The 27,998-nt window shown below is 39.0% G+C and overlaps 1 protein-coding gene across 2 annotated transcripts in view; it reads right to left on the bottom strand.

Annotated features, from left to right (window-relative positions):
* The window catches only part of osbpl3b (oxysterol binding protein-like 3b), a 57,093-nt gene extending 30,800 nt beyond the window's left edge, over positions 1 to 26,293 (bottom strand). Inside the window, exons 1-2 of one of the 2 annotated variants that reach the window (XM_046847317.1) lie at positions 25,919 to 26,293; positions 313 to 517 (exon numbers count right to left, since the gene is read on the bottom strand). In XM_046847317.1, coding sequence (XP_046703273.1) covers positions 313 to 408 — 96 coding nt within the window. In that variant the 5' untranslated portion in view covers positions 409 to 517; positions 25,919 to 26,293. The remainder of the gene's footprint in view (positions 1 to 312; positions 518 to 25,918) is intronic. The other variant, XM_046847319.1, reaches the window with a different exon arrangement.
* Between the last annotated feature and the right edge of the window lie 1,705 nt (positions 26,294 to 27,998).

The raw sequence follows: 27,998 nt of genomic DNA, 5'->3' as shown, positions 1-27,998 counted from the left end.
GAGTCAAAATCGCAAATTAACTTTTCAGAATGTGTGAAATACCGTGTAGAAAAGATTTTGTGTAGAAGAGACTTTTGGAGAAGGGTGAATGGGAAATAAAGGTAAATACCAAAGTAACAAATAAAAAAGAAAGTTCATATCACATCATCCACACAACACAAATAAAGACCTGGTTAAAATCTTCTGTATACACACTAAGCTAACTATTAGTTGCAATTTTACAGCAGAAAACAGTGTGTATGCAGTTTATTGCTTTCAGATTTCTATCAGAACATAACACACAGAGACACAAAAACACACAGTGATACTCACCTGTCGGCTGTCATGTTTGGAGGAGGTGCTGCTGTTGCTGCGGGATATAGAGGAGATCTTTTGGGACATGGTGGAGCTCTTTTCTTCTGAGCTCATCCCCCAGGATCATGCAGAGTTTGGGGGAAGAATGAAAAAGTGAAGGTGAGAAAGGGACTCAGTTGTGCTCCTCCATGTAGTTGTGCAAAAATGGTCTAGGTTTAACACTCTGAAAAAAGAAAGACAGAGAGAGAAATAGGTTATGCTTAGCAATGAATGAATCATTGCACACCGTTATTGTCCACTAATTATCATATTCAGGATTAGCATTAATATTCCAAAAGCAAAACACAAAGTATCCATTATGAACTTTTTCCATTTTATTTTCATTCCTAATGTATTACACTAACTGCCTATATGCTCTTCCTTTAAAAGCTATCAATTGGTACTTGTTTCATCCCACTCATTTATCCTCAAATTCTCTCCATCTCTCTGTCTTAACATAGCAGGACATACTCGTCAACATTTTCTTGGTGTTTGCAGCCCCCTTAGCACTTTTCTTCCTTTAAAACACTCTCTCACTCACTCGCTCTCTCTATATCGCTGCACCTCGTGGTTAATTTGATTAGGACCTCTGACTCACAGGGCATTGCCACTTAATTCAAATGTGAAAACAAGACACACACATACACACACACACACACACACACACACACACACACACGCACTCATATAAACCATAAAACAGTACACAAAAAGTGTGCTAGTAATACCATTAACATAACCAGTTAAGTGTGCAAGCAATTCCGACCCTAAATATCATGATTTACTGCTACTGCAAAAAAAAAACATGAATCAATACCAGCAATACTAATCTAATTACAAGCACTGACTCATTATGAAGCTTTTCTGTGCCACAATCCAGAACAACACACACAATTTTCTTCAGTTGTATGCCTGGTTCACGAGGAAAGCCTGAATACTAAAGCCGAGTGAGGAAACACTGCGATTTATTCCTCACTACAAAAGCACATGGAGTGAAACCGGTGCTAGCTACTGAAAAGGGAAGGAAGCGCTGCAGGGATTCAGGCAGTGTGGCATGGAGATGCAGCGTCTCGTTCCCTCTGAGAACCCTAGTTACATACATAACCTGGAGGCGTTACCCTTTAGGAACTCGAGCTGCATCAGCAACGCTTTGGGAAGAAGAGTCTAATAATGCCAGTCTGACCAATCTCTGCCTAGTGTGGATGGGCACAGCTAGGTTAAAGGACAAAAGGGCCTGAAGTGGCACTAAGGTCAAGGCTAAAAAAACTGACAAATGTCAGCGGGGTGGACCAGCCCACAGCATTGCACATGTCTTGGAGGAGAGTCCAGAGGACAAAGCCTTGCAGGCTGCCACACTCTGAGGTGAGTGAGCTCTGACCCCTAAAGGAGCGAGATACCAGAGGACTCAAAAGAGGATGAAATAGCATCCACAATCCACCTGCTGAGCGTCTGCTTGTTTACAAGGAGAACTCTCCTCAGAGGGCCATAGCAGACTAATAGCTGCTCTGACTTCCACCACAGTTCCGTTCTGTGGACGTATATGTCCAGTGCAGGTTTCTCCTGGTCTGGGTCCTGAAAAGAAGGAGGGAAGAATGCCTCAAGCACATTCCCCAATTAAGTTTAGAGAAAGGCACTGGCCATGCCTGGAGTAAATTTCAGGAAAGAAGGGGCCGCAGAACTCTCTCTAGAACTCCCTAGAGCAGCGTGACAGGGGGAAAGACGTACAGGCGTGGCCTCGGCTGCTGTACCATGACATCTGGCCCTAGCGGGGCTGGGTGTGGTGGGGAGAACCAGAGGGGAAAGTGCAATGTCTCTTGAGTCGCAAACATGTCCACCTGTGCTATGTAAATCTCTCCCAGATTCCCTCCACCACATCCGGGTGGAGTCGCCATTCCCCGGGCCTTGTCCCTTGTCCCGAGAGGGCATCCGCTTCCGATTAAGTGGCCTGGGAGGATCTGACGTGCCAGCTTGTACAGAAGGCAAGATCGCAGACACCCCTGGTGGTTGATGTAGGAAACCACTGAAGTGTTGTCCGTATGGACCAACACATGGTGGCCTCTAAAGGAAAGCCGAGCTCAAAGCACAGCCAGCATTTCTAGGCAATTGATATGCCAGACTTCCAGCTGCACCGATTAAGCCAATATCAACCAACGTCAATATAATTTACAATTCAGACGCCCCGAAGTTTCAGTGGGACCTGTTATTGGTAAGCTTTGGCCCCAAAAGCAAACCCCAGGAACTTCCTGTGAGCTGGAGGATGGAAACCTGAAAGTATGCATCCTTCAGATCCATCATTACAAACCAGTCCGAACCTGATTTGGGACACTAGTCTCAGAAGTAAACGGTTTAGTTGATAGATCCAGTATAGAACGCAACCCTCCGCCCTTTTTGACGTCCATCCTTTTTGACGTCTGTCCTTTTTGACTATGAATTACAGGCTGTAGAACCTGGACTCTCTGTATGATAGAGGGACCACCTTGAAAGCCTCCTTCCTCAAGAGAGTATCTACTTTTTCTTCCATGACCAGAGCCTGCTTGGGCCCCATTAGGTTGCCGCACACCCCGTTGAACCGGGGTAAACAAGGCCCCAACTGAATAGTATAGCTCAGAGCCTGCCAGGCTACTAGTCTCTTAACCACTCTCGAGACTGACCACTGGTAAGCCTAGAGCTGAAGCAACACTCTGGTGCAGCTCTCGGGGCCTCCTCAGAGGCGGGGAACCCTTTCAGTCCTCTTATGGTGCCAGGCAGAAACCAAGGAGGGCGTCTGCTGGAGCTGGTCATGCCCTGAAGCACTGAAAGTAGCAGGCTTAATGAACCAGCTCCCTGAGGGTGCTGGGGTAGGGGGCACCGTATACTGAGGTGCACTTCTATTGAAGATGATGGTCCTCAGATCTGTCAACTCCCAGGCCTTCTGAATAGGGATTGCGAGTCGTGACACTCTGCCTTTACACCTTACAATGCCCCGAGGTGCTGAGTTGTGCTTGGGACTGTGCCTGCCGAGCAGCCCCACGAGAGCGACGGGAGATATCGCTGGAATGCCGCCAACTGCTTTTTGGCCTCCTGGAATCTGGTGACAATCGAATTAACATAGTTGCTGAACATCCCTATTCAGAACGATAAGCCATATGTGCCTCTTCGTGGACACGAGGGCGACACCTTGGTGTACAGGAAAAAAAGCAGACCCCGACGGGGAAGGCATTGATGCAGGTTGCAGAAAGCACTTGTCGAGCTTACTGTATGTTCAAGCTTTCTGCTGATTGGCAGGCCAATCTATTTCAAGCTTGGCTATCGCACAGGTCACTACCTCTTATAGCTGGCTGAGGGGTTGTCTTAGCAGACCTCCACCCCCCACGCCCCACTTCATAGGAAGAATGGTTCGGAGCTGTGAGCTCTCATCGCAAAGGGAAAAAAACGCCGAAAGAACGTGGACCCGGCAGGTCCATTTGCAAGCTCCAGGTCCTTGAACGCCGCTTTGCCTTAGTGAAACTAAGAACAGAACCACGAGGAGTGGGAGCACCCTCCTCAAAGAGTGCTCTTCAGGAGCAGAGCGTTTGCATCGACATGGGAGCAGATTCTGCGCAGTTGGCTTCCTCAAGAACCAACATAGCATGCGCCACTCCCAGACAAACGACACACAGGTTGTGCGTATCCCTGTAATATAGCGGGGGCAGGGAGAAATACACGGACAAAAGCAATGCTTCGTCATCTTCTTAGTCCCTTTAATTTTGTTCTGTTTTTCACCGCTTACCATTAAAGACAAACACACACAGAGTGCTTCCTGAACAAACAGAAGCTAGTGCCGGTTTCACTCCTGGTCGTGACTTTTCATTGGACTGATTACACACGTGATTCACGAGATTCATGAACGATGCGGAAGCATTCCCAAAGTGTTGTTGACGCAGCACGAGTTTCTGAAGGGAAACCAAACTTATTAATGAGTAGCAGTTTCATGATGACAGCCATGTTATAAATAATGATTCACATGCAGTACAAAAGATATTCTCAGTGGAGAACTGCACTGAAGCAACATTGGAAAAACTATAAACACTGAAGTACCCACACATCAATTTGAGTCAAATTTCGATCCACCTCGGTGCCACGAGACGCACAACTCACACATCCCAGATATCTGACTCACTGATTTGTTTGGAAGTCTTCAAAAAATTTTACCCGATATGATTCATTGCACGCCTATACAGTATTCACTGGAATCCCTTTTGAATTGAAAAGTAAAGTAATGCCAGGAAACTGATCCCTTAGGCTGATGAAATAAGATAAAAAAAACAGAGCCTTAATTTATATTTATATTTATTTTAGTTTGTAGTTCTAAAAAAATTAAATTCTTCCATGTTAATTAATGAAAATCTACATTTAATTAAAAGGAGCTCAATTAAATAAGGGATGAAAGCTGCTGCTTAGGGCACTGAGACCGCAAGGACGCCTTAACAAATTATGCCTATGATGAATGTTAAAGTTTTAAACAGTTCTGTTGGGTAAGGAAAGTGTAGCTGATTCATCATTGTTATGTCCCAAAGCTACAGTGTAATACATGCATATTAATACATCCAGGGGTAACATTATAACATTATGACTGGAAAAAGCGAATAACACCGATTGTCTGTTAATCATGGCAGCAACTGAACAATTTGTCCTCAAAGATGATGTGTTAAAAACAGGAAAAAAAGGCATGCGTAAGGATTTAAGCTCTTGTGGGATGTTCCTGATCTGCAGTGGTCAGTATCTATCATAAATGATACAAGGAAGGAACAGTGGTGAACCGGCGACAGGGTCATGGCTTGGTGAGGCACTATGATGCATGTGGGGAGTGAAGGCTGGCCCGTGTGGTCCGAACCAACAGACAAGCTACTGTAGCTCAATTTTCTGAAGAAGTTAATGCTGTTAATAAAAGTGTAAATGATGGAGGCTGCGCTACCTTCGGTGTACCAGTAGCAGAATTTTCAGTGGTGTATTATTTACAAAGGCTGGTGACATTAGGTGGCTGTAACAAAAGCGACTATATGTGGGTGTGTCAGGTGATTTGAAAATATTGAGAAAGGTTTAACTTCATGCAAATATGAAGAATTCAAATGGGAGCCAAGGGAGAACATGATAGTCTCCTCCTGACACTATTTGCGTCACCCACTGACCTATGACAATAGCAACATCATAGTATAGTGATTGGTGAGCTGGTAAAATAACTGCATCGTAGAGATATTCTGCTGACTGCCGCATATTTTCCCACTGTTGATCATGCTAGGTCACAAAGCAGGTGCACACCCTGAGGAAAGTGCAATCAAGCTTTTTCTCACAGATGCCAATGAGTGGCTAGTGTAGCCATGGTTGAGTGAGAGCACACCATCTCTCCCCACTCATTTTGATCTCGAGACTTCTAGCCATGGACGGGTTTAGCATTGTCAGGATTCAAACTTGAAATACTGTGAATGCCTTTATTGTACTGCACTATACTGCAAAAATGCCACCTAACCTTATGTCACAGATTCCCCCTTTCACATCATGGTTCCCATGGTGACAAGCACCATGTGGTCATGTACTATTATTGTCCCCTGTCTTCTCATTGGTATATTTCCCTGATCTGCACTGCTTTAATACTTGATTCATTTGCACATGTATATAGCACCCTGGTGTGTCCTTTAAACTTGGCAACGAAAAATTCCTGTTAAATCCCAGCCTTTGTTGACTGTGTTTCCTGTTCTTGTTGTTCTTCCTGGTTTTTACCCCTTACACCCCACCTAGATTTCTCATTACAGATTATTTACTGTACTGTTACTGTTGTCTACATGTATTCTTGTAGTCTTTTTTTTGGCACATTAAACCTGAATCAATCAATCAATCAATCAATCAATCTATCTATCTATCTATCTATCTATCTATCTATCTATCTATCTATCTATCTATCTATCTATCTATCTATCTATCTATCTATCATTTTCTCTGAATTTATACTATATGGGCAAAGGTTTGTGGTATGTGCTTTTTTGAACATCCCATTTGCTGCTATAATAACTTCCAGATGATCCATTAGATTTTGGAGTGTGTTTGTGGAGATTTAGACTCATTCAGCCATAATGGCACTAGTAAAGTCAGTTACTGATATATGGGAAAATAGTTCCAAATAGTTCCAATAATCAATGAGGCATTAATTACCTGATTCTAATTACATACCTATAAAGGAAAAAAGGCATTTAGAGCAAATTTGACAGATGCAAAATTCACCAAAGGGGAGACTAATATAGTTAAACTGCAGTGATTCCGAAGGTTAAATCAGGATAAAGTTGTGATAAAGTTTTGGCATCCAAGTAAATTACTTTGCCCTGTTACAACAACGCAAATGGTCATAAGGAAAAAAAAAACGACTAAAGTGTTGAAAATGAAGATTTTCAGTCTTTCCATGGAGTAGATTGATTACAGTCTACCAATGACAGCCATATCAGGTGAGGCCTCCTACAGCTTCAGTGCATAATTTTCAGTTTTACCGGCACATCCATAACATGACATTAAAAGTGATTGAAAATACAGTGAGCGTAATGAACTCGCTTTATTTTACCATCATTTCATAATTTCTACCACCATTACACAGTAGATAAACTAAAAGCACACTGTCCAAGCAGGAGACAAAATACACAAAAGGACAGATGACATACATGTTAAACAGAATTCCAGAAATAAAGAAATCACAGATCACTACATTTTATGCCATTAATGCATCCAATAGTTGCGATTCTCAAGCTACTGAAAGATTTTAGCTATCACATCTCATATCCAAACCTGCCGTCACTGGGTTTCAGCATTATGGATCACTCAGGCAGCCAAAAAAGGGGGTTTCCATCCTTTCAAATTCACTTAGAAGGTCAATCCGTGAGTGGTTATTTTTAGAACTCTCTAGGCATGATTCGAATTCAGGTTTCTCCTTCTATAACATAGATTTATCTCGTTTCATATAGAGCTCATTAACACATTAAACGCAAGCAGCAGTGTTCTCCGATTAGCATTTGATGATTATGTATGCAGTCATCCAGGTGGACGTTCTTCTTTGGGGTCCGTTTGCTTTTTCCGAAATGTGCCTGCAGGTTGCTTTCATCTAATATGAGCCTCACTAGCCAGCATGGAGGCAGATGTTTTTTCAATTCCTGTCAAAGCATGTGCAGACCTGTGGCTTCCTAAACCGCACACTGAGCATCATGGGACACAGCTAATTACAGGACAGGCACGGAGCCTCTTTAAGTAGCAGCATCGACTGAGCTCTTCCGCTGAACAGACTCCAGGCTGTGTGTAAACGATACTTGCCACTTCTTAACTCCTCACCACATCAGAGCACATCTTTAGAAGCCAGCAGAGAGCAGCTGCCGCTTTGTGTCTGGCCAATCATTTATTCATTCACTTTCCGCACACAAACACACACACAGAGTGACGCATAACCAAGACACACCTGTCTATGGCCACGTATCGCCGCCAGGGCTTGAAACATCACCTATGGATAATCATCAATCCTACAGCACGTGAAGTTACGTTTGAGTTGTAACAATACTCTAGTAAAGCCTAGATATTGAATAGAATAGAGAAAAAATAACCTAGGTATTATTGACACAATCCAGAGATTAAGCACAAAGCTTGATGATCTCACAGCTGATGCAGATAAAAGATTAATAGGCTCAAGGCAAATCTGACACATCATCAGGACCTCTAGTACAGGCCATTAATTATGCATACAGACATGACAACAGTAACATCTATTCAACAGCAATATTCACTCTCCTTCCAGCACTCACACATTCAGACTATACAGCATAAAAGGGAGAAAATTAACTTGAACCCAGATTTTTAAGGGCAAAAAGTATCGACAGCACCAATAAAAAATAAGGTGCCCTGTAACGCATTCAAAGCTAGACAGTCTATGAGTGCTCTATAATTTAAAGTGATATAACTGAAAGAATGGACTGAGGCAACAATCATCCTATCAAAGGTTAAATAGATTGAGTGGAGCGGAGAACGTGCTGCTGAAACGGCTGCGCGGGTCGTGGCTCTCATATTTTTCTACACCAGTGGAGACCTGAACTCCTCACAGCCCTCCCACGCAACAGAGACACCGGTGTAATTACAAACTCAGCTAAAGGTGACAGCTCTGCTTGTGTCCGTCACTCTGTAATCCAACCTCGCAATCCGTCACAGCCGGCAGGTAGGGTTTGTGTGTCTTTAAAAAAAAAAAAGAAGCACCATGCAAACTGTTCTAAAAATAACTAGCACAAAGCCATGACTAAACAGCAGCAGGAGTGGCTGAGGGATGAACACGGGAGGGGCTAGTACAAAGTACTTGAAGATTAGAATGATGTCAAAGAGTCAGTGTCAAACAAGACGCCCAATTAGGGGACTGAACCAAAGTCTATTTTTTTTTCAAACATGCCTTTCTGTTTTCCTAAAAACATTTTCAATGATTGTGCATACTGTTCCATGACAAAGAAAAATCGACTCTGATTCATTCAGCCCACGCTAACTCAAAATGATTAATTTCTCAGTTTGTTTGTTTTGATGTCTTTCATTAGCGTGTTGAAAGCTTTCTTATGTACCAGCAAAAACCATGCAGACACTATTTTTGCGTGTGCAGCCATCTTCATGAGCTGGATATAATAATAGACGTTTTGACTCTCACTATTTAAATGTATTGTAACTGCACTAAACTTACACATAAATAAAACATACATGTTGCAAACGTAGTTGAAATTGATCACCACACATGGACTATGCATTTATGACAAAATCATTATAAAAAATAATGCCAAAAAATATACATTTATAGACCAATTAAATGATGTTAACAATCATATTAAACCTAAAGCTTTTTTGGCAAACCCACACCATTCATTAACAAACTCCCTATGAAAATTGTGTGCAAGTTATTTGCACAGAAATAATGCACTGTGTTATCCTCCATGATTCACTAAAACATCATTCATAAGGCCAACACACACACACACACACACACACACACACACACACACACACACACACACACACACACAAACACTCACAAATACTGATTAATAATCATATTACGCAGTGCTGCTTAATATTATACAGGAGTGACTGAGATTTCTGGAACAGATGGAACAGATGGATGGATATTTTCATTTTTAGATTTAGAATGTGCGATAGTTGCACAATATTCAATAAGAACATTATTCAATATCTACAATATTCAATAAGAACACATCAGGACAAATCCAGGATTATGGATTCTTGACCTGGCTATTAACCGTCATACATAATTGGATTTTATTTACACTGTGTGTATGAGCACTTCTACATCTAAATATCTTCTTCTTCTTCTTCTTCTTTGGGCTGCTCCTGTTAGGGGTTTGCCCCAGCAGATCATCCGTCTCCATACCACTCTGTCCTCTACATTTGCCTCTTTCAAACCAACTACCTGCATGTCTTTCCTCAACACATCCATAAACCTCCTCCTTGGCCTTCCTCTTTTCCTCCTTCCTGGTGGCTCCATCCTCAGCATTCTCCTACTGATATACCCCATGTCCCTCCTCTGCACATGTCCAAACCATTTCAATCTCGCCTCCCTCACCTTGTCTCCAAAATGTCCCACATGCGCTGTCCCTCTATTAAACTCATTTCTAATCCTGTCCATCCTCATCACTCCCAAAGAAAACTTCAACAGCTTCAGCACTGCTACCTCCAGCTCCACCTACTGTCTTTTACTCAATGCCACTGTCTCTAATCCATACAACATCGCACGTCTCACCACAGTCCTATAAACCTTCCCTTTCACTCTTGCAGATACTCTTCTATCACAAATCACTCCTGCCACTCTTCTCCACCCACTCCACCCTGCCTGCACACTTTTCTTCACTTCTCTAACACACTCCCTATTACTTAGTACTATTGACCCCAGGTACCAAAACTCACCCACCTTCTCCACCTCTTCTCCCTCCAACCGCACCACTCCACTGCCCTCCCTCTCATTTACACACACATGTACTCTGTCTTACTCCTGCTGACTTTCATTCCCCTTTGCTCCAGCGCATACCTCCACCTCTTCAGGCTCTTCTCAACCTGCTCACTACTCTCACCACAAATCACAATATCTTTCGCAAACATCATAGTCCATGAAGATTCCTGTTTGACCTCGTATGTAAACCTGTACATCACCACTGCAAACAGGAAAGGGCTCAGAGCCAATCCTTGATGCAGTCCAACCTCCACCTTAAACCAGTCTGACATGTCCTACTTTTATGTCCTTTACATCTAAATATATGGAAGAGAAATTCCCTTTATCTCGGGTTCATCCTAATCGTAATTGCAAACGGTAGACGAGGAACAAATATTTAAATATGTAAAACTTGCTGCAAAAATACACCAACTGGTTACTGGACAGCAAACACAACTAAATTCTGGCATCTGCAACAAATCTTATAACAAAGCGAATAGAATAAAGATTGGAATATAATTTAGTAGCAATTTAATTATATCATGAAATGATTTATGAATAAATGTTGTGTTTGCTGTTGTTGCAGATCATGTTTGATTTTCAAAAATGTCATGCAAACAGATCCAAAACAAGTAGTTTGGTCAAAACAACAGACGATGAACAAACATACAGATTAAAATAACAGACTTTAAAAACTACGGACAAACTAAATCCAAAACAAGAATGCCATTCATGGAAATAGCAAAGCTTGGAATGCCACAGAATGATACTTCTCATCCTAAGAGTTTTTCTTATGTGTGTAGTATTTGTATATAATTCGAGGTGGAAACTATTTAGTCTGCTGACATATTTAGTTTGGTTTGTACATGTTTGTATAGGCAAAAGTTTGTGGACACCTGGCTTTTAGATAGAAAGTGTGCCTTTTTAACCATCCTATTCCACATGTATCCCCCATTTGCGGTTCTAATAACCTCCAGTCTTCTAGGAAGATCCCTTAGATTTTTAAGTGTTCTGATTGAGATTTGTGATCATGCAGCCACAAGAAAATTCAGGTACTGATGTAGTAGAGGCATTTAGGACATTTAGCATTCCAGTTCACCCCAAAAGTGTTTAATAGGGTTGAGGTCAAAGTTCTATAGCATGCCACTCAAGAAGAGCCACATAAGACTGAAAAAGACAGGTGTACCAGTCCTTTTGTCTATATAATATAGCATATGATGCATTCTGTTCTAATGTACATCTCATCAAATAATCTATTCAAATAAGAGCAGTAGTACAGTCACATTATAATTACCGTATGACATTTCACAAAAACAAACAACATGGCTTCACTTCACCCTTAGTTCTAGATTTCATTCTAGTATTAAGTAACGCGTACAGTACTGATCAGAACATCACTAGATTGAGCCACCCTGTTAACGAATTAAGGGGTGTTATACACAGAACACGGCTATGTGTAAAGAATCAGGGCACAGTGAAAAGGCACAAGAGATGCAGTGCATTGTTCATTAGCGCTCTCTCTCTCTCTCTCTCTCTCTTAAACAGACTGGATAATCAGAGTCATAAGACAGAGCACAGTAATTGGCAATATCACAGGGGCAATATCCAGCGTACTAACGAGCATGTGAACAAGCAGGAGCTTGTTAGCTTATAAGCTGTGATCAATGGTGGGCAGTAACGGAGTAACAAATACTTCGTTACTGTACTTAAGTAAATTTTTCTGGTATCAGTGCTTCACTTCACAATACGTTATTCTGAAAACTTTTTAGGTTCACTTATTACATTTTTACACAAATATCTGTACTTTCTACTTCTTAAATTTTCTAAACGGGCTCGTTACTTTAGTTTTAATCTATATGGTGACTATTTTTTTTTTCACTGCGCTGTTTACAGCCTATCAACCTATTTCTTGTCATTGCGCAGCTTTTTCAATCTACCACTGGTGTATTATTTCCTGGTTATCACACACCACAGATGTAGGCTAGTTTATGAAGCCAACAATGCGCAGGCAGAAGGTAACAAGAAATCTGGGGATCAGACCGAGACCATCATCTTTTCTCTGCTTGTGTTCTATATGGTGGATGTTCACCCTAGATACATTTATCAAGTAACAAAATTAGAAATAAGTTTTGTTTTGTTTTGTTTGTTTTACTGATGCGCCAAGTCTCGAATCAGCACCAAAATCCGCTATGATGCTCACAATTAACACTCTGGGGTCGACAAATGCACCGGCATGTTTTGGGGCATTGTTCCTCATGACGCCGAAATGAACTTAAATTACTGTCTTTTTTGATTGTATAAGATAAAAGCAATACATTATTCGAATCTTTAAAGGTTCTACTTTTATTTGTACACACTCATAATAACAAAAAAATGCTATGCTTTTGTAAAACAACAAAAACAGACAGGATGCACTCTCTGCCAGCTCTCTCCACAGACATAAATCAAACAACCTGAATCTCAGTGAATACTTGCCTCACAGACATATAAAAAATATAAATAGAAAGCTTGGAATGTCTACTTTAACATAAAAGAGAAAACAAATATTCTCTCAATTTCTTTTTTTTTGTTTAAGCAAATGGCGCAAAGGCTTTCAGGTTGACATTATCTGCATGTGCCAAGGAGCTACAGTGTTGCTTAAACTCTAACCTGCTAAAGATACTTCAAACAGCCAGCAGTAACAGCACAGCCACATCCTAGCATAATAGCATCATCATAGCAGGACTTTGTGTTCATCACTACAGTATTCTCGCTGTTTATCAAAATGTAAGTGGTTAGGAGATTCAATCGTTTGGGGGAATTTATTTGAGTCATAATATTGTTCAAAATCATTTTCATTACTCTCTTTTAAGAAACAGAGGGATCTGAAAAATTGCTCACTGGAAAATCCTGACAGACTTGTGACATTTTGTCATAAAGCATAAAATTATCTTCCAACATGCAAATGTAGGTCATGCAGGGGAACACTGTGAAGTGGGCAGGGTTTGGGGTATTTCCCATCTTGCTCAGTATTGTAGAACTAGGATTTCTTGCTGTGTTTGAATATGTTACTTCTCCTGTGTTTTTCTACATTTCTAATGACCTTTTTTGTGTGCAACCAAATGGCAAGCGATTTATTTTAATACGGGAAAGTAGAGGGTGCCACTGCTCAGCCAAGCACGGGTCGACGTTTCTATTAATACCAACCAAGAAAAAAGAAGAAGAGGCAATTTATTGCTTTGAAAAAAAGAAGGACAAACACAGGATCTGATGGTAACTGCATCCTTTTAAACACACCCCGGGTGTGACTCATGGATTTTTGTTACTGTTAATGACAACTTCCCCAAATGTTGCTGAGGAGCAACTGTGTTTACTGAGATGACGGTGTTTAAGAGGGAGATCGTGCTGCTGCAGATAGGGAGGACATGGTGGATGACCAGGGCTTAAATTATGTTCTCTCAACCAGTCACAGCACTTAAAATGATTTAGCAGTAAGCTAAAAAGGTGTGACCAGGCTAGCAACAGCTTCTGGTTTCACAGATTGTATAAATTACACATGCTTCAGAGAACTTTTTACAATCATGCATATCTGACAAATTCATCAAATAAGGACTAAGGTCTATTTCAGAAAGAGTGTTTCACAATACACAATCTGCATTATGATGTATACTGTAGATTTTGCTAGCACTGACAGGAAAATGTAAAAAAAAAAAAAAAAAGCTATATATATATATATATATATATATATATATATATATATATATATATATATATATATATATATATATATATAAAAGATATTATAATATAAAAAACAGTGATGAGATAAGGAGGAATGATGAGAGCGTAAAATAATAGGGGACAACAGGCAGAATGGCCTTGTGAAAGTTAATCCCTCAGACTCAGTTTAGATCAGCTGTGATGGATGACGAACACTCAAAAACATTTTGTCATCACAAACGAACCTATTATATTGAGAAAGCTCTTTGTCAATTTGTCAAGGCTTAACTGCCTGAGGACACAGACCTCAGTGTCAAACATTATTTCTCAACAAATGGGTTTTTGAATTTAAATGTCATTTGTAAAAGGAATATCATTAGCGCACTTTTTTCATGAGTTCATAATACCGGTTTTAGGCGTATTTGTGTATGAACATCTACAAAGCCGGATCAGTGTGTTTGTTCTTCAACTGATATCCTAGTTTTTGCCTGTGCAATGAGATTCTGAAAATGGGCCCACGCTATTTGTCCTTAATTGAAAACAAAGACTCTAAAACACACAATTTTCCTGTGATTTGCTCAAAACACTGAGCAGTTGCATTTCTAGTAAGTGTACGGTACTTTCAAATCACCATTAGGGTCAATTCTCCTTCTCGGCATGACGAACGTTGCTTTCATGTTGCTTTCATGTGCTTCTGTTTGTTATGCCAAATGCTTTTGTTTAGGCTCTGTCCTGTCTTATCATTGGTTTGATCTCCTAATGTGTGCACGTCATATAGTCAGTTCAATAGTTTGGTTATATTTTCCAGTTATTTCTTTCCCTCATCATGAAATCTTTCCAGGCACTTTTGTAACATCCAGTCCAAGGCGTGTTTTCCAGATACAGAGTATTCTTTGTTTGATCTGGTTTCCTGATCTTTGATCGTAAAATTGTTCTATTTAACACTGTTAATAAGTAGTGCCAACGTTCTCTCTCTCTCTCTCTCTCTCTCTCTCTCCTCATCAGTCTTATCATTCAGATGGATGTCAGTATATGCACATTAATAATTAGGAACCTTTTCTGACCGATGATATTGACAATGACTGTGATTTTTGGATATCCCATACTAAGCTCAACGGTGAGTTTACATCCTAAATTACATTTCAAATGTCCATGGATGTGTTTTGTTATGAACACTGCCACATGACAATATTTCTTTGCTACTTGTGTGCGCATGCCTTCTGTTCAGCCTCTTAGGAAGACAATAAGCTTACCAGAAACACTGAAACAGCTGAGCTGTAACAGCCTGTCAGTGAAATACAGCAAAGCCAACACAGATACTCCCATGCCTTCAGGAGAGCACACATGCATGATTGCCTGGGGTTTCTGTATAATAAAAAAACCCTCTACTGACAGTTAACAGAATGATTAAATAGAGTGAGTGGCGGAGAGAAAGAAAGCTCATCGGTTCTGTTTACATCTTTTTGTGCAAGCAGACAAAACTTTTTATTCCATTACCTCTGAACAAGCTTTTAAAAAGTGTAACTAAAACCCTCCACATTTTTCCATTAAGAAACTGTGTTTAAAAAGTCCTGTCCACACATTATCTGTAAACACACACAAAGCAACCCATGCGCCATTACTGCTTCGGGATTTCTTCATCAGGTGTGTTACGATTTGCTGGAGACGCCCTGCAAGGAACAATTTCAAAAGCTATGGAAGATAATAGGTGTTTCTCGAGTCTGACTCACCGCAGTGCAGGGAACGCTACAGGGGATGCAAGAAGGCGAATGTGTAATGGCTTGGCAAACAAATGACTGCGCAGAACTCTAACCAGAGCAACCTGCTGTGCTGTTTCATCTCACTGAGACTAAACATCCTGAATAAAATCCACCAGTGTCACATGACACATATCCTTATCATTATACAAACAGGAACAGATTTCATTGGTGATAATACTGAAATCAGCTATTTTGCTTGTTCTGTGAGATGGAAAAAAAAAGAAAGGCATCGAAAGTGGCCTCCATTAACTATATATGGAAAATGCAGTTGCAACTGAGAGCCTTCAGCACCCACTAACAGTGCATGCAATTAATCACATCTGCCTATAATATATAATATAATAATAATAATAATAATAATAATAATATTACACCGTGGGATGTCTTTTGTACAAAAAAACATATTCACATGATATTCGGATTCATTTTAATAAATCACATAGTGAAAATTACTTAAGGATTAATAATGCTCAACTTTACATTATGTTTATGTTAACTAGTGCAGAAAATCATAGTTAATTCTATAATGTTATGAAAGTAAATTACAACAATAGAGTCGCTGTGTTAAATGCTGTTTCTGTCAGTAAAATACATTTTCATTAAATGCAGTTAAGCCACGATTATTTTATATGCATGCTGCTTCTCTAATGATCTAATGAAAACTAATGATCTGTAGAACTGGATCAAGCACAGGTGCAAAAAAAGCTATACAGGGAATCAGAGTTAATCTAAATAATCATGATGGCTGATATTGCATCACTAATACATTGTCATCCATTCGGCCAATTGAAGTGATATTCAGATATATTGTGTGATCTTTCAGTAAGAACCAAGTGTCTGCAAATCCTTTAAAAAAAAGCATACTACCTGCAGACTGTAGATATTATATGAAGCCCAAGAGAGTTCAGAGTAGATGTGTTTAAAGTTGAACTTGAAACATTTTTAATGTTTGAATGAGTGGTCACAACACCTCACAGTTAGGTCACTACCATTGATTTTTTTATTTTTATCAGGCAGTTTAATTTAGTAAACAGTAAATCATTATGCAAGCTTTAAAAATAAATTCAAAAATTTAAGTGGCTCCAGTCGAGGCGAAAGTTAAGGACACACAAACACACACACACACACACACACACACACACACACACACACACACACACACACACATGCTGGCATTCTTGGAAATGTTCATTCATACCTGTCCAGCTGGTCCTGCAGATTTAGACCAATGATGATGCATGCAAGACACCCTCATACACACTTTTCTCCTTTCACACACTATGGAGTTAACCATAAAAAAAATTTAGCTCTCAGTGTCACACAGTGAAACTTGAACATAAAGTCATATCTAAAACATTTAAATAAATCTGTTATACTGCACAATTTCAACATTTTGTTTTTTAATATCATTCAATATCAAAATCATGTTGTTCAATATCACTTCCTTTTCACTGATCAATATTAGGGCTTATCTAGTTTCACTTCCCCAACAAATATAATAATGATGTCTACCAGATATTGTCTGGTTTATGTGTTAATGTTTGAAATATGGTAACATTAACTAAATAAACAGAATTAAATTGGATGTCAATCAGTCATGTAGATTGTGGATTCAGATCCACACGATCAATCTCAGTGATAGAGTCTGAAAGGGCTCCATCGGTCGAGTAAATTTGTCAGTTTTACTGATTTAAAGCCAAAAAAAGACATCTTAGACAAATAATACTGACACTGTACCTGTCTCTATGCTCTGACCAAGAATAATAAAAAAACAGCCCATTTAAGAGGACACTAAATGCATTAACACTGCATTAGAGGTCTCAAGTCATGTGCAGTGCTTCAGGCAAAATGAGCTTGCTGAGAGACCAAACAGATGGGCTCTATTTCTCGCAAGATTCCAAAAAGTCTGCGTCAAAGAATCTGCCAAGCAACTATTAACTCAGAGATTGGGTCTGTGGTCCAAAAGCCTGATTTTACATACAGGTTAAAAAAAGGTGAACAAAGTTTTATGTAGAAGATCTTTCTAATTAAGGAGACAGTAAGCAGAGAGTCTCGAATGGGTTCTTCAAAGCGTTGAAGTAAACAGAGCAGATAATGCATGTATACTGTATATTATGTATTGAGCAGATGGATGTTTGGCAAAGGCTGCCTGATTCACTTAAAAAAAAAAATCTTGGCACTATAGCAAGCAAAAGACATGTTACTAGAACACATTCTAGCACTCGAATGCTTGCTTGATGTAGTGTTCCCAAAATACTGCACTATCTGTACACAGCTCCATCATTGTGTCACCTCCATTCAAAGTCTGCCATGTTAACACTCCGACTGACAGAGTGTGAGGCATTGAAATGTTTGCACACAAAACTACCGAATTCTGAATTCAATTATTCAGTTCTACATGGTGCCATTATGTCCAAGTGCTTCTTCTACACAGTTTATAATAAAAAAAGAAGAAATTAGGAGACGATAATAGAAGGTAACAACCATACAGTCATTTTTTTGTCTATTCTTCTGTGCTGCAATTAAAACACTGGACTGGCCAGCACAATGTAGATTTACTAAGTTGTTATGCTACATAATACATGTATTATTTGCCCACTCTTAGCATATCCACCATCACACTAATTCTATATGGTGCTGTAAATTAACATTTTTATAATTCTATTTAAAATGTATTTAATAGCAACTGAATTTTATTTTAGTACATTGTAAATGTATTCCCACTATTATATTTCCCACTGCAAGTAATACTGTGTATGGTCATGTAGGTGATAAATAATATTTTAATTTGATGCTTTCATAAAACCCATGCCTATATTTCAAAAGCAATGAGCATTCATAGCTATTTAAAATTGTTTTTTTTTTACTACTATGCAGTGCATCCTGTGAATTACCACATCCTGCTTCATTTATTTCACTTATATGTGCTCTTGGGACTCATGGTGGCTCACAAACAAACTCTTCCTCCATCCTGAGCTCCTTATCTCAATACACTCACTGATTAGAGAACCAAAAGAAACACTGTCATCTCAGCAGACGGAAAGTGCAACGTCTCACTGATGCATAGTTAATCTTTTAGCAGCTTCAGCACCTGCATCCTCCAGACAGCACATGGACAGCCTCCATATGGCCACCTGCAATCAAAATATAGAAGTACACCAGCAACAACAATAAGGAAATTATTTCTGTGATTTCTACATGGGTGCTACAGAGAGAAAGAAGAGGGGTGTACGGCTGTATCTGGCCTTGTGACTATGTATGAGAAGAAACACTTGACTGCAAATCATAGCAAAAAGGCAAAACTGGCACACTAACAGCATGCAGAACAGCTGTAGAGTTCATCCACAGCCATATGCTTTCATACATCACTAATTCACCCTTCTACAATATAACCCTAAACACAAATTTGTCGCATTATGAATGATGATAGCCGTGAATGATGGTAAACTGTAACCAAACACTTGCTACATGTAAGAAGAGGTGACAGGCTAGAAAAGTATAGTAGCACGGGTTTTTGTGGTTTTGTTTGCAGAGGAGTGGCTGCTAACCATCATTTGCTTGCCATGCAAATGTAAACTTTTGGGAGGGGTAACACACAGCATCTGGATGCATTTACCAAATGCATTTAGGAAGGACTACACTAAAGTCTGCTGACTTTACACTAAGGATATTTCAGGGTAAATGATATTTGCATTCACAGTGCTAACTGCACACACAAACAACTTCCGCCCATCCTTATGATTTGAAACAGCCGTCACCAAGAGCAACAAAGATACAGATTACTTCTGATTTCCTGCCTACATTTCTATTACAATCCTCAACATAAAATCACTGCTGGTAGTCAAGTCTAATTTAGGGCTTTCGACTGCAATTTGGAAAGGTCAACTTTTTAAAAACTTTATTAAATCCATGAGCTGTGATCTCTAATGAAACCTCAGATGGTAAAAAAAAATTAAATCAATGAAAGTCTGTTATATAATATTATAAAATAATAAACTCTCCTTTTTCCAACTAAAGTTTCTAGCCCTGGAGCTAGCCCCAGGTCTTATGATCTGCCTTCAGGTGCATAACTAGCATAAATAAACATGACTAGAATAGAGAATTGACTACAGAATCCACATTGGTTCATGTTTATGAATTTTTCAGTATTTTGTATATGATTTGGTTTTGTAGAGCTGTAAAGCTTCTTTCGTGAACAACAGTGTTTAGAAGAATGAGTCCAAATCTTTACTTTTCAAGTCGAGATACGTCTCTTTTTAAGATAATGTACGTGTGTTTCTCTACTAAAAATGTGACAAGCTTAATGATGTGGTCAGCAGGCCTGATTGGAAAAATTTTAAAATCCCAAAATGGTTATATATGTAACATTTATCTGTTGTCTTGTCAAATAGAGTGCACACACATCTAAAGTACAGATCTTTCAGGATCATTTAATTGGGAAAAATTCCAGACAAAAGGTGAGTGACTGATCCAAAAATCCTATCGCCTCAAAAAAACACAAGATATACCACACACTCCTATGTGGAGTTGAAGTCTGTGTGTAGGTTTGTTCAAACCAGAGATTAAGAGTCAAAATACCAACAAAAATGTTATAAGCGCTATTTACAATCAGTGTCAGTAGTGGACAAATCAGTAGCCCAGATTCCTTTGTGTCCAGACAATAATATTTGTTGTTTTTATTGTAAGCTTCATATTGGCTGTTCCAAATAAAACTTTAGTGAAGCCTATCAAATAAAGCCTATCAATTCTGTTGCACAATATACATAAAATATTACTATATTATGCATATCAGATAATGCATTCATTGCCATGTACAATATGTGATGCATCGTTTGAATTTATCGCTCATGAGGCATGGCAGGTTGCCTTAACATATAGTACTTAGAAAGGCTCTTTTATATAAACTCACAGATCTCCATGATTGGCTACTGTCACTGTGATTGACACTGTGATTGGTACAGACCCAGAGAGCACAGATCATTTTTAACTTTCCTTGGCCACAGATCCCATGCTCTGGTTTCAAACTCATGATCTCCTGATAATATGAAAAACATGTCTAAGTGCAATGGCAGTAAATTGGTTGCTAATAAGAATGCCACATTATCCACTCTATTACCGTAACAAATTTTTTAAGCATGCAGTTTTTTATAGAGCTGCAATAAGACAAGGCTGATGCCAAATAAAATACAACTGCAATTATGTGACAACAGCACAAGAGTTGCAAGATATCAATGAGACACTGGTTTTCTTTTCAGGAAATAAAACTAGAAAAGAAAAAATATGATATAAAAAAATAAGCACCTGTGTTTCAAATTCAATACAGGAGGCTGAAAAACAGTGTCCTGTAGTTGTGCGATCATCTTTTGAAAGACAGTACACAGACACAAAGCAGAGACAAGACAAGCATCACATGTACAACATTATTATCAGGATGTGGATGACGAGGCTGTTCATCTCAAAGGGCAGATGCATCAACGTCACACTATAAATGACATTAAGAAGCAGCCAAATAGAAGAGCTTGTCATTTGGCACCTGAGATATTGTTTCCCCTCTAGAACTTTTGTTTTGGGACTCAGTGAAGCTAAACAGAGCATGATGTCATATCTCATACCTGGAACCTGAGCCAACAGTTGTGTCACGCCTAACAGCAGAAAGGCACTAACAACATATATAACACCTATAAAACAACACAATCGCCAACATACGCTTTCTTGAATAAATTGTTCATAGCTTAATAGCTAGTGGCACTGCATTAAAAACATAAAACATTATATTCCTTGTACATGTACATGGAAGAAAGAACCAAAGAAGAAAAAAAGAATTGCAATCATGTCATGCAGTTAAATCTTCACCCCATTGTTCAAATGGCCTCTTCTGGCTGGCAGACAGAGATAACACCAACCATGGTGGAATATTCACAACATCTGCTCATTCAATTCAGCATGTTTCTTCTTTCCAACCCTTCACACAGAGAGCCACATGTCCACACCAACTGAGGAATTCCAAGAAAACTGAACTACTAATTAAACACAAGTAAAATTCCCAAAGTTTGTCATAACAACACCTTTACAGGTTTTCCCCCTAGGCCAATGCTACACAGGAGAAATGTGGCAAAAACTTTTACAGCACAGAAATTATTTTTCATGCTATCAAGATAGATTTTTTTTTGTTCTGCTGCAACAGTACTACTGCATGCTTGTATAGGGGGACAATGACACATCAAACATTTTGCCAATTGACTGCTATGAATGCTAAGGAATGACCAGGAAACAAGTTAGTTCCTGGGGTTTATTTTGCTTTTATATTGACATTATAGCAAATTTGAGTCATTTCCTCATCAGCAACTATTTTTCTCTGTCTCAAAGCTAATTATAATACTAATATAGCACCACTTAAAATGTTTCTGAGAAACCATACAAATTCTTACCCACTTAGAGTTACAGCTTTTTACTTTTACAACGCCAATTATATAAAGCATTTGCCTTGTAGGTTTCTGTAAATTAGCTATTACTAGAAAGAAGAAGATTAAGAATAAAAGCCTTTGTCACATATCAATATAGTACAGTTAAATGATTTTTTTTTGTGCATAGTCCAGCTTGGTAGGAAGTATCCTAATGATTAGAAATTATAGGAAAGAAGTTTGTTACTATAAAGGTGTGATTTGCATTGAAGCTGGCATTCAAAAATTGATCAAAATCCTCTAAGCAGACTAGAGACTTCACCAGTGCTGAGGTAAAGATTTTAGTTATAGACTGACCAGAAATTCGAATAAGTTAAATAAAAAATGACATCCCTCAATATATTTATGCCACATTGATACGGGTCACTCAGGTTCCTCTAAATCATCGCTAAACCCTTTACTTCCAGTAAAGGGAAAGTAAAATGCTAAAGCATAGCACAGTTCTGACTTTGTGGCAACACATATACTGCAGATGTGGTTGGGTGTCTATATGCTTTTGGCCATATAGTGTTTATGGTGCTTTAGAAATGTCCATAACATTGATTTATTTGGCAGAAGATATTGTTCTTACACTCACATAATACAACTGAGATGATATAATATTGCTTAACTGTGTAACATGGATCATTGGCGTGAATATTAACATTACATCAGCAATTAGCTCTGCTAGGAATGTTTCAATGCTAATCAGACTGCTGCTGTAAGGTTGTTTCCTGAATGCAATAAAACTCCTGATATTCTAGCCACTTTTTTATGAATACTTGTATCATTGCCTAGTGCTATAGCTGTCTCACTCTCACAAAAACACACACTGTAAAATAAACACAAAAAAAAGCAGATCTTCCTCACAACTCCTACTCCGAGCGAGTATGGAGAAAGATATTAGACAACATGTCCGATTCAAAATGCTAAATAAATATTGTTCTGTTATGTAGTTAATTGTCCTGCTGATTGATGTACTAGCCCCAATAATAAAAATAGTGAAGGTATTTTAGCAACTCTCCAACAGATCTTTTTTTTTCTTGGCATACAACTCTACTGCACATGCACTTTACAGTCTGCTACCATGGTGACAGAAATATTAAAGATTTTTTTTCTTAGACATACAGCAGATTGTGATGCATCCTAAGAATCCTACTAGAAGACAAAAACAGCATTCTGACCTGTACTCTGCCAGTGAATGAAAGTAAAGTAATTTTCCACTTCATAAAGGTAAAGAACAAGGATATAGAACAAGCATATCTTAAAATCATTTAATGCACGTAAATGCTACAGGAGTGTAAACGATTCCTTGACCTTCTTGGCGCTTGTCATTTAATACATTGTTGGGAGTGATTACCTAATTTCCAGCTGAAACATTAATGCTGCTACTGCATCCACACGTGTATAACTGAGATCACTGAGAGACGACAAGTTCAGCACTGTTTGGACATCCCCTTGCTTACAGCTGTTTTCCTGAAATTGAGGTCTATATTATACCCTCTGACTCACAATGACAGAACATCCTATTCCTCTGCTGTGCATGGGAATGGCAGTCAGGTAGCCACGGAGCTAGCATCTTTTCTTATTTGCTATATAGACTCTGTGATCTATGATCTGTACACCCTCTAAATATTTAATGATAGATGACTACATTCTGTGAACTTATGCAAACTAATCTCAGCTCATCTTGCATATTGTGCAAAAATTATAATATTAATAATTTACAGTCTAAAGTATGAGTATGAACTACATGAATCTGACACTTTACCTGCCTTCGTCATTTTCTCACAGCCGAGCCATCACCCCTTTTACATATTCCACATTGCATGAATAAAAGGATTAAATACTATATAATGTATAAAATTTTGCAAACATTAACCCATATTAATAAAACTATGGAGCTATCCATATATTTGCCTACAACTTTACCACACTTAAAAGTATGTAATAGTCACATTACGTATATTAAGAACTGACAGTGAGCTAGGCAAAGGTTTATGCACTGTTTATGCACTTAGCAGTAGAATCAAATATTTGCTGTCACTCACTGCAGTTTTTAGCTCTCTAAGGCCATGCGTTCATGAACACACATAAAGTCTCCTTGCCTAGATTAATATTGTTGGTCAACACTATATGATTAATCTCTATTTTATTACATATTACAGAAGAAATGACATGTGTCCTGATCTAGTTTCAACCTCAGAGACTCTACCGACTGAACACAGCACAACTATTTCCATTCGTACGCAATCATGGCTACAACCTTGGGTTCTTATTGGCTCTTTATACACCTGTGTAAACACACTACCTTGCACTGGTTTTCACTGGGAAAACAAACTTCTGAACAATGCTATTTATTAAATGAGCAAGATATTGTAATCCGGCTGAAAAAAATTTCACAGAATTTCACAGTGGTGAGAAAATTATTTTAATCTGACGTGCTTTAACATGCTACAGGGAAGAAAAGTCTGTGGCTGAGCATCTCTTACTGTATGTCAAATACATTGGCTCTGAATAAACAGAATGCCTAGCAACAAAACTTTCCATCAGAGGCTATGGATGGGGTGCGGTGCATTAACAGAAATGACTACCAGTGCCCTTAACGCAAGGACAGTCCCAAATATTGCAAAAAGCAGAACAAAGCAATATTACAGTACGATAATATTATTGTTGTATAAAAGTATCATTACACATAATCATGATTTCCTGAGTGTCAGTAATATCATCTGGTGTCAGAGCTTTTTATAATTCTATAGATTCTTTAGCTCAAAACAGTGTGTGCAGATTAAAAACATCTTCAAGCACTTTCCCCCGCACTATTTGATTTTACTTTATTCACTTTTCTGGTAACCATTTTCTTCACAGCTTTGGAAATGCAGTTGTGATTGTGATTATTCATTCAGCCATCTTCAGTGAACGCTTTGTCCTGATCATCATCATGGCAAATCCGCAGCCCATCCTGATAACACTGGGTGAAATGCTGGAGAATTCACTCCAAATGGGACACTGGTTCATTATAGTTGACCATGCACACATACTTTCACTATTTCTGCCTGTATGTTTTCGGAGAGAGAGTGGGGGCACCAGAGAAGCCCATGGGAACTTGCTAAGAACATACAAAGCTCCTCAGACAGCAACCCAAACACAGGTTTGAATCAGGGACCCTGAAGCTGTGACGTGGCAGTTCTACCCACTGTGCCTTTCTGAATCATCCTGATTATGATTATTATAATGTTGTTATATGGCTTCTGTTGTATTGCATACACACGCGATGGGAACCGATGACCATGTTATATCAGTATTGTAACACGTTTGTAGAGGAATGTTACGTCAATGTTTAGGGATCTTAAGGAGAAAAAATCAGCTTGATTTAAAAGTTAGAAAGGAAACATATTTGGGAAACCCAACGGGAACTTGAAAACTTGTTTGGAACGTTTTACGAACCAATTATGAACGTTCCCAGAACATTTCGGGGATCAACAGTTGAAAGCTGGGAATCCTTTCAGAGAAACCTCTCTTGAATCTCAGAGATGTGTGTAAACGAAGCCTTGAGGAACTTTATGAGAGTGTACTGTTGGAGTTTAAGCTTCATTTCCTCCATGATGTCTCAGGGTTCAGTCTACCTGGCATGACTAGTAAAAACATGCTCCTGGATCGCACGGAACGCAGGCGCTTCATAACTACTGAATAGAATAAAGTAATAATGCAGCCGCAAACACGTCACTTACCCTCGTGGACCCGTGTATCAGATCCGATTTCCGGCCAAAGACAAAAAGTCAACCGGTCCGCGCGTCGGATGTGATGGCGCACTAAATCGCAGGAACAAAACATGTATATGGAGTAAAATAATGTAAAAGTAGCGGAAACGTTACCATTTCGCCACTTTGGATAATAGATCGAAAACGCTGTATGGTTTGAAAACTATTGCATTTTTCTCAAATCTAATGACGAAGCGGTGAACAGATATTTCCGCTCTTCTGCTGAGCTCCTGCGGGTTCATACACAGCGGCAGAGGATGTCTCGTCCGAGGATGAGCGCCTACTTTCAGATTCAGAAAGGGCACTCTACAATCAGGTGGTCTGCGCTCTTTTTTTTTTTGGACAGTGATTGGCACGATACCAAGCCAATAAGAAATGAGTTTGTCGTAATAATGGGCGGGGAAACGCCTCTCTGATCACGTCGTTCCGTGACGCAGGTGCAGCATCTCCCAGAAGCGGCCGCCCTTTTGAGTGAACTGCAAACGTGTTCTCATTCGGAGTGTGTACAGCAGTGCTGCTCGAACTTTTCACAGCCTGGGATCACATTAGTGTATATTTATTTTTGTAAAAATATCAAATTATGTAAATATCAGAGTCAAATATGTACAATCATGTTTTGGGATTATTTATAGAGCCATTATACATAATCTACATATATAGGAATTTTCAAATGCCAGTTAACATTAAGAGGCGAGATATTGTATTGTATTGTATTGTATTGTATTGTATTGTATTGTATTGTATGTAGGTATTTGATTGTAAACTTTTGATTAAACCCATTCAAAATCAAAATACTTGCCTACTACTACTACTACTATTGCTAGCACTATTACTATTACTGTTACTATTACTAACTGGCATTCCACCATCATGTATTTATTATTATTTATACTTGCCCATACTACATTTACATACTACGTTTACATGCTGTTTTTTGCACCTTTCACTGTATTACACTGTTTACATGCTGTTTTTTGCACCTTTCACTGTATTATACTACATTGTTTACATGCTGTCTTTTTCACCTCTTGACTGCTGCTGTTTTTTGCACTACATTGTGTCTGTTTATATTCACTCCCGGGTATAGTTTTTACAGTTCTCCTCGCACAGTACTGTATAATCAAAGTATACAGTAGGTTTACTGTTGTCTGTCTGCACTGTCTGTCTGTGCTGTTTTTTGTCTGCACTGTTTGCATTATGTTGCACTCAATGCACTTTATGTAGCTTGTGTTGTGTTGTAGCTTTATGTTGTTGTTTAGTGTAGCACCAGGGTTCCGGATGTTGTCTCGTTTTTACTGTGTACTGTGTGCCACTGTGTATAGTAGAAATGACAATAAAAGCCTCTTGACTTAAAAGCCTCTTGACTTGACTACTACTAATGGAAGGCCATTAGGGCCAGCAAGGCCTCCTCTAACCTGTCTGACAGAAGAAAATTAATTTATTTGGCCGTAGACATACTTACAAGGAGACATGTACATGTATATCATTAGTAAAGGTCAAAGGTTCCCATTACATTTTCACAAAAGCAGACAATCTGCCTTCATTTTAAACCCCTGGATAAATGTATTGCACAGAAAACCCAGGGTCAATTTATGAGGTTAATATTGAAGCTTCTGCTAGGGACGATGTATGTGGAAGGTGCAGCTGAGAGGTGGACTAAGATAGGATACCATTAAAGGCCTAGATGTGTAATGCACTACACACCACTGACTAGTACACAGCACTTTGAGATTCCGGGAAGTAAAATATTTTATTTATTTAATTTTACTCTATACTCACACAAAATTAAAGAAGACTGAAGAACCTGTAGATGTGAGTTGGGGAGAGTGTGAGGTTTTGAAAATTAAAGAAAAGTGTGCTTTTTATTCCTGGACTCAGATCACTGGAACAAACTGCACATGAAAAAAGTAGAAGCAGTTTGTACCGAAAAATAAGGAAAAAATTACTCAATGATACTTGCTAACATGCCTACAGTATGCCATATCCTCCTGCTAAATGTGGTCTACATCTGCTCATTTATACCCAGTATAGTCCCTTCATCACCATGACA

Source organism: Silurus meridionalis, chromosome 4 (genome assembly GCF_014805685.1).
Source record: "Silurus meridionalis isolate SWU-2019-XX chromosome 4, ASM1480568v1, whole genome shotgun sequence".
Classification (NCBI taxonomy): domain Eukaryota; kingdom Metazoa; phylum Chordata; class Actinopteri; order Siluriformes; family Siluridae; genus Silurus; species Silurus meridionalis.
This window is presented reverse-complemented; position numbering and strand designations above follow the sequence as displayed.